This window comes from Glycine max, chromosome 20, assembly GCF_000004515.6.
Source record: "Glycine max cultivar Williams 82 chromosome 20, Glycine_max_v4.0, whole genome shotgun sequence".
NCBI lineage: Eukaryota > Viridiplantae > Streptophyta > Magnoliopsida > Fabales > Fabaceae > Glycine > Glycine max.
Genome location: NC_038256.2, coordinates 14,531,559 through 14,539,801, shown reverse-complemented (window position 1 = coordinate 14,539,801; position 8,243 = coordinate 14,531,559). Strand labels below are relative to the sequence as shown.

The following is an 8,243-nucleotide window of genomic DNA, read 5'->3' as shown; positions in this document are numbered from 1 at the left end:
AACTCTCTACATTAAAAACTTGTAAAGTTCATAAAGAAAATTGATCGAGTAAAAGATAATTTTCTAAAATATAAGAATAAAAAAATAAAAGTAATGGAATTTTTAGTTTTTCATGAAAACTTATTCTTATCTTTAAAAAACATAATTAATAAAGAATACACATTTTAACTTTGAATTAGAAGAAAATATTTTCCACCACGTGATACCTATCGCACTAATTTCTTCGATGGTAGGGTCCTCGTAAACAATTCAACTACAGTTGATTTCTTGGCATCATTATAAATAAGAGAATCTTTGGGAACTCATGCCACACCCAAATCCTTCTTCACCTTCACAATTAGAAAAAAAAAAAAACAAAAAATGGGCGTTTCTCGTTCTCAAAAGCCTCATGTTGTTTGTGTGCCATTCCCAGCACAAGGCCACGTGAACCCTTTTATGCAACTAAGCAAACTCCTTCTTTGCACCGGTTTCCACATAACCTTTGTGAACACCGAGTTCAACCACAAGCGTTTGGTGAAGTCTCTTGGACAAGAATTTGTCAAGGGACAACCTCATTTTCGATTTGAGACCATACCAGATGGGTTGCCTCCATCTGACAAAGATGCAACACAAAGCATTGCAGCATTGTGTGATGCAACTAGAAAACATTGTTATGAGCCACTCAAAGAGCTTGTGAAGAAGCTCAATGCTTCACATGAAGTGCCTTTGGTTACCTCTATCATCTATGATGGGCTAATGGGCTTTGCAGGGAAAGTGGCAAGGGATTTGGACATTTCTGAACAACAATTTTGGACAGCCTCAGCTTGTGGTTTAATGGGATACTTGCAATTTGATGAGCTTGTCGAAAGAGGCATTATTCCCTTCCAAGGTGATTATTGTTTAATTATTAATTTTCTCTCACTTTTTTTTTAATACTGACCTAATTAATACTCATCAAATCAAATCTTTCCATTAACATTTTACACAGGGAGACTCAAAATTTGCACACTAGATGTAACAGTATATCTCTTACTACATACAACACAATAATAACAATAATAATAAAACTAACATGAATGGACAAAGTAAAAACAATCAAAGGATTAATCCACTGGTATAAAGCTCTTTTGCATTTATATGAGGGGAATAATCTATTTAATATGAGTATTCGTGTTTGATTCTCATCATATGTGTATAATCTTCTTGAGTCAACAACAACCATACTCTGTGAAAGAAATTAGTCTCAAGATTTGACTAGGATACAGAGTGACACATCATTCTTACTGCATCAAATCTAGTAGGTCCTTTAAAGATATCCTTTAAAGGTATACATGTTATTATATTATACTTTAAAAAAAAATTAATCATGAAGTCAGTTTATTAAAGATCTTTGGGGGGGGGGGGGGGGAGGGGGGTGTTGTCATATTAGTTCCTTAGATATTTTCTTACAAATTAAAATTATCACTTTTGGATTTAATTGTAAAAGAATGTTGTCATATTATTTTCTTAGATTTTTGTCTCTATTTTTTTTGGTGAATCCAAGACGTATGTTTCTCAATCCACCTGATCAAAGACTAATATCACTTATGGTATCTGACTATCACTAGCCCAAGAGAATTATGTGTATAGAGAGAAACAATTCTCTGGCTAAATAGATGGTTTCCCCACATATAAATACAATGATTAATCTTGAAGTGATTTTTTTATCTGTAGGAATCAAAGTCTAACATAAAATGAATATGATAACATTTTAAAATTTTTAGGGAATAATTTAGTGACAAGTTTTTTAGATGAATAATATGATAAATTTTAAATCTTTGAAAGACTAATAATTAAAAAAAATGTAAATTATAAAAATATGCTAGTTAAGATGACATTACAATTTTACAGAATTAAATGTTATTTCGTTTATTTGAGTGAGAATAAAAATTTAAAGTCTCAAAATCTTTGTTTTTGCTGGAATTTGTATTTCATATTAATCACGTGGTTTGTATCTAGTATGTATTGTCCTATGGGAGATATTATGAAAATATTTTGTTGTTTTGATCATAAATTAAATAGCTTACAACTTGAATAAATATTTTTATGATCTCTTCCATTACTTACAGAAACAAATTATACTTAAATACTTATATACTTATTTGATAAGTATATTAAATAAATACTTAATTAATTAAGAAATTTATCCAAAAACACTCTAAACTAAATTGATTAGAGGATGTTTAATTAATTGTACCTAAGTCATGTAATTTTGATGTTAGGTTCAAAAACTAAATTTAATTATTTTTACCTGGATTTTATATATATATATATATATATATATATATATATAATTTATATTTAGGTTCAAAATAACATCTCATAAAATTGGTAGCATAATAATACGTCACACTCTTTCAACGGGACCACAAAGAGAGTGATTTCAACTCAACGTATCAGGGTTATCAGACTTGGACAAGTGATTGATTCGGTCAGGATGTTGAATCATTAGATCAGGGATCAATCTAGTGAGTCATTAATTAACCTATATAAGCTAGTCTATATTATAAAAATATAAATAATTTAATAACATGTAAACTTATACACTTGAGATTTAAAATTTAATAAAATTCAACATATTTAAAAACATAATTATGAACTTGTTTAAAATTTTGAACATGCAACATATTTTTTTGAATTTAGTATATATAAAAAAATTTAAGTTAGAATTTAAAATATGTATTATTATTGTATAATGACAAACATAATCTAATACATGCAAATTAGTCAAGGAAAAAATGAAGAGGATAACAGCTTTATCATCTTACATTTCAAGATATGGTTATACTTGGTAAAAAATATAAGTAAATTTATAAACAATAAAAGTGTAAGGTATAAATTTATTTTTCTAATATAAATGATGTTAAAATTGTAAAAAAGAAAATGCATGATAAAAAAAATGCTACACTGAATTGTACCAGGTCATTTGGAGAACACATCCAATAAGTGGTTCAGACTCATTGAGAGTCCAATTATTCTCGGGTCATCTAGTCGACCAGTCAGTTCGAATCGAATTTAATAACTACACAACTTACACGATAAAATATAATTATAAAAGATAGCACAAAAAGCTCTTGATATTTATATACATGTATTGAAGTAAAAAAAATGAATGTAGGTATATATTTATTAATCTCAATGTAATAAAAATGATATTTTATACATAGTTTACACCAAATTAGTCAATTAATGAATACATTTTTATTTTTAAATTTGCATCATAATCTAATAAAAGATTTCATTTTTATATCTCTGATATTATATATAAGAAACGTAAGATAAATTATCAAAATCATAAATTTAAATTTTATTCTAAAAATACCTTTAAATTTTATTCTTATAAATGAAAGTCACATTTAATATTAGTATTCATAATACAATAAGTGAATGTTAGTAAATAGAGTTAAAAATAAATTAAAGATATAAAAAGAAATTTAATATGGATAAGCTTGAAAATTGGTGATTATTTCTTAATTAGAATGAACGAAAAACATTTTATTTCTCACCTCATTCAGCACCAAAAATGATAATATGGCATTCGTATCAAAGTAAAAGAAATCCAAAAAATAATTTTTGAAAAATGACTAAAATATTCAACTCGTTTAATGTAATAATATTTTTGTTCAAAATTTCAGATGAAAGTTTCACTACTGATGGGTCATTGGATACAAATCTAGACTGGATATCTGGAATGAAAAATATGCGAATCAGAGATTGTCCAAGTTTCGTGAGAACTACCACTCTAGATGAAACCAGTTTTATTTGCTTTGGTATAGAAGCAAAAACCTGCATGAAATCATCTTCAATCATAATTAACACCATCCAAGAATTGGAAAGTGAAGTTCTCAATGCCCTTATGGCTCAGAACCCAAATATATATAACATTGGTCCACTTCAATTGTTAGGAAGGCATTTTCCTGATAAAGACAAGGGCTTCAAGGTGAGTGGGTCAAATCTTTGGAAAAATGACTCAAAATGTATCCAATGGCTAGACCAATGGGAACCTTCCTCAGTCATATATGTGAATTATGGAAGTATTACTGTGATGTCCGAGGATCATTTGAAAGAATTTGCTTGGGGACTAGCAAATAGCAATTTACCATTTTTGTGGATAAAAAGGCCAGATTTGGTAATGGGTGAGTCCACACAATTGCCACAAGACTTCTTAGATGAGGTTAAAGATAGAGGATACATAACAAGTTGGTGCCCCCAAGAGCAAGTGCTGTCTCATCCATCAGTTGGGGTTTTCCTAACTCATTGTGGCTGGAATTCTACACTAGAAGGTATAAGTGGGGGTGTCCCTATGATAGGTTGGCCTTTCTTTGCTGAACAACAAACAAATTGCAGGTACATATGCACAACTTGGGGGATAGGAATGGATATTAAAGATGATGTAAAAAGGGAGGAGGTGACAACACTTGTGAAAGAAATGATAACCGGAGAAAGGGGGAAGGAAATGAGACAAAAGTGTCTGGAGTGGAAAAAGAAAGCAATAGAAGCCACTGATATGGGAGGATCATCATATAATGATTTCCATCGATTAGTGAAGGAGGTTCTTCACAATGATGTTGTTTGAGTCTTTCAATATATTGGGGGTCCGAAGGTAGGGTATTAGGTGTTTCAATATTGGAGATCCTAGTGTTGGGCTGGGCTATCAAACAAAATATTATGAAGAAACTAGCATGACTTGATGGCTGAAAATCAAGTCTATTAAATAAAGATTTGTGTGGATGTAATTCATCATATATTGTATTGATTTGAAGTGTATGTCGGTTTACAATATACATGTAAACTTTCAATTCGATGTAATTGAGGTTAAATTATAATTTTGATCCTCTAATTTAAAAAATTCATGAACATCATTCCTCTAATTTTTAATTGTAAAATTTGGTCTCTTAATATCTTAAATGGATGATTTTAATTTTTTCATCAATTGACTTTAGTTGACCATTAAACTCTCAACATTGACCAAATGATTTTTGATGTGACACACTTATCTTTATTCAATGTTAAACTTTCAATGACATCTTTTGGTCACCTTCACTCTCCCCTCAATGTCGCCATTTCATAAAACCCATCTTCATCATTTTCAAGAAGCCCTAGCCCCCACTGCAACAACAAGTCTACCAGCCACTAATATATGATGCATTCTATGTGCAGGATGATGATGTTGCTTGGTGGTTTGTGATGCAATCCTACCCCGCAAAGGCATTGGATAGAAAAACTCCAAGTAGATTGGGCCAGAGATGCAAGAGAAGGCCCTAGGGTTCTTATGAGCCTTAGGGTAGATTTCGGGCCCATGGGCTAAGTACGAGCCCGCTTATCTTTGTAAATATTAGATTAAGGTTTCATTATTTTTGGGCCTTGTATTTAGGGCTCCATAATGTAGGTAGGGTACCCTAGAAATATAGGATTTTTCAGCCCTTGTATTTTAGGGCACCTAGACTAGTTTTTGTATTAGGGGTAGTTTTGTAATTTCACATGCACTAAGTGGATATTTGATGTGTGTGGTTGGAAATAAATTTAATTGAATTGGTAGAAGCCCAATCCAATTAAATTTTAGAGGGGGAGGTGAGCATTTGCTTACTACACCCCATTGCCACATCATATAGTCACACTTTGTGCATGTCCTTCATGCTTTTCATGCCTTATGACACCTAAGCACACTTAGTGGAGAATCTTGGAATTGATCTTGGATTAGTGGGCTGAACCATAACTAAAATTCACTAATCATAATTAGTGAAATTTTGGCTCCAAAGTTTGGCTCCACAAATTCAATTTCAAATTCAAGTGAAATTTGAATTTCCCTCCAATTTTGTGTGACACTTAGGCTATAAATAGAGGTCATGTGTGTGCATTTTTTTCAACTTTGATGATTTGAATATTAAACTTCAGATTTCAAAGCTCATTTAGAGCACAAAATTTCGTGCTCTTCTCTCCCTCTCCCTTCATTCATCTCCTTCTTCCTCCAAGCTCTTATCCATGGCCTCCTATGGTGGGGAGCTTCTTCTAGACTCATCTTCTCCTTGAAGTGGCGTCTCCTCTCTCTTTCCCTTTCTCCATTCCGCTGCCATTCATCTTCCAAGAAGCAAAGGAATCCATTGATGAAGAAGATCCTAGGCTTACAAGCTCTAATGGAGCTGCATCATGTGGTATCAGAGCATCTTCATCTAGGTGATGTTCTTTTGCTTCCTCTATCTTTTTGTTCGGTGAATTCTCTTTAATTCCTTGTTCTTCATCTTATTCTCCATGTATATCCTCCATTGTCTTGTGGTTTGGTGCTGTTTAGAGTAGATTAAAAAAAAAAATAAACCGATTAAATCTTAGATCTACACTTGTTCTTGCATTTCTATGGTTCAAATTTTGTAGATCTACTCTTGAATCTTGTTTTTGTGTTGATTTTAGGTTCTATCAATTTTCATTCATAATATTCTTGTTCTGAACCTTTAGATCTAAATTTTGTTCCAAAATATTGATTAGAAAAAAAAACACAAAAATCTAAGTGTAAATCACTTAATCCATGTTGTCTTAGAGTCATGTTTAGTCATAGTAATTGTCACATTATGTTCTAAGTTTGTGTTGAATTTTATTTTGTTGATTGAATTCTAGATACATTTGTTCATGTATTCTTGTCATTCTTAGCCTATCTTTTGAATTTTGAGTCTAATTCATGCATGTTATTTAGTTCATAACATGTTCTAAATCAATTCCTAGAAGTAGTCTTGTTCTTGAACTTTTTTTTTTTTTTGCTTTCTAAGTTTCCTACATGATGCCTATGATGAAGTTGAGTTGTGGTGCTGAGTTGTGGCTGGATTTGTGAATCAAAATAAGTCTTAAGCTCTCTTTAATTGTGTTATTCAAGATAATTGAGCATAAGCAAACACAAATTGTAACTATCCAAGCCTTAAGCAACATAAACACTACTCTTGATTTCTAGGCTGAAATCGCTGGTGCTGGCAGCTTGAACATACGAACTTGTATAAATTACTGGGAATTGGTAACTACGTTTTTTGAGCTGAAACTTTTACTGAATTTTCTAGACATCTGGACCAAAATTATAAAAAAAGAATCAAGCGATTTGGATTAAAGAAAAAAATAATAAAAATCTCACAAGTTGGCAGAAAAATCAGTGTCCAGGAAAAAAAAAGAAAAGTGAAAGGAAAGTGTGCTTGTTGTTTTGGCTCAAAATTTGTTCTATAATTGGTGCATATTTTATACCAATCCTAGTTCTGAAATTTCAATTGAACATTATTGTGAAAACAAGTGCCAAAACTAGAGGTTTCTTGAGTCTTTTTTTTTTTTTAGAGTTTTTCTACTCAACTCTAGAGCCATTCTAGGTTTCTCTTTGAGTCCTAGCTTGCTTTTTGTGCTTTTCATTGCTTTAATTGTTGAATAATCCTTGGAAATTTGTCTTGTTAAAACTCTATTGGTTTAGCTTTCATTTCATTTTTTTTTGTCTTTGGTTATTGCTTGTCTCTTTGTTTCCTTGCTTGTGAGTTGCCATATAGGGAATTGGAAAGGAGGATTGGTGCCATATCTTGAAGAATTTGAGTCAAGAAGCAAGGGGCCAACCACCTTAAGAGCTATTGGACTAAGAAGCACTCCAAATTGAGTGAAACACTAAAGAGAGAATAGCCACCACAATTGAGGACTTTTTTCTTTGTAATTTTGTAATTGGCAATTTGCTTTGCTTTCAAATTTTGTAACAAAAAGACCTTTCATTGGAAGTAAGTTGGGAGCCTCCGCTAGGTCACCCTACTTCCATTTGTGTGTAATAATTTTAGGCAATTTCCCCTTAGGATAGTGAGTGTTTTGTTGGGAACCTTAAATGAGGTCATCCAAACACTCTTAGGATCCGCCTAGTTTGCATTTCTTGCACTTTAATTTCTTGCTTATTTTCATAGCTTATTTCCTTTACCCTCCATTGTCAAACTGCCTAGATAGCTTGCCTTTTACTAATTAGTTTTTACCTTATCTTTCACACCTCTTTTAGTGTTTATTTTGGCTAGTTTCAACCATAGTTTATTTTACCTTTTGTTTTCAAACCCCCAACAAGAAAGAACCATAACTTAGGAACCAACATGAGTCTTCATTCTTCATCTAGTGTTAATGGTGAGGGTTCTACTCCTAAGGACCCCTTGTATAAGATATTAGATGAGTTGAGATCCCTTAAGTTGTGGAAAGAAAAACAAGAGAGAAAAGAAAAAGGTAAAAAAAGAGTGGAA

The 8,243-nt window shown here is 31.8% G+C and overlaps 1 protein-coding gene across 1 annotated transcript; it reads left to right on the top strand.

The window, feature by feature from the left end:
* Positions 1-301: 301 nt before the first annotated feature.
* LOC100816809 (linamarin synthase 1) lies at positions 302-4,827 on the top strand. Its single transcript, XM_003556792.4, has 2 exons — positions 302-868; positions 3,654-4,827. The coding sequence occupies exons 1-2, from the start codon at positions 361-363 to the stop codon at positions 4,592-4,594; spliced, it is 1,449 nt and encodes a 482-aa protein (XP_003556840.1). The 5' UTR covers positions 302-360; the 3' UTR covers positions 4,595-4,827.
* The last annotated feature ends 3,416 nt before the right edge of the window (positions 4,828-8,243 follow it).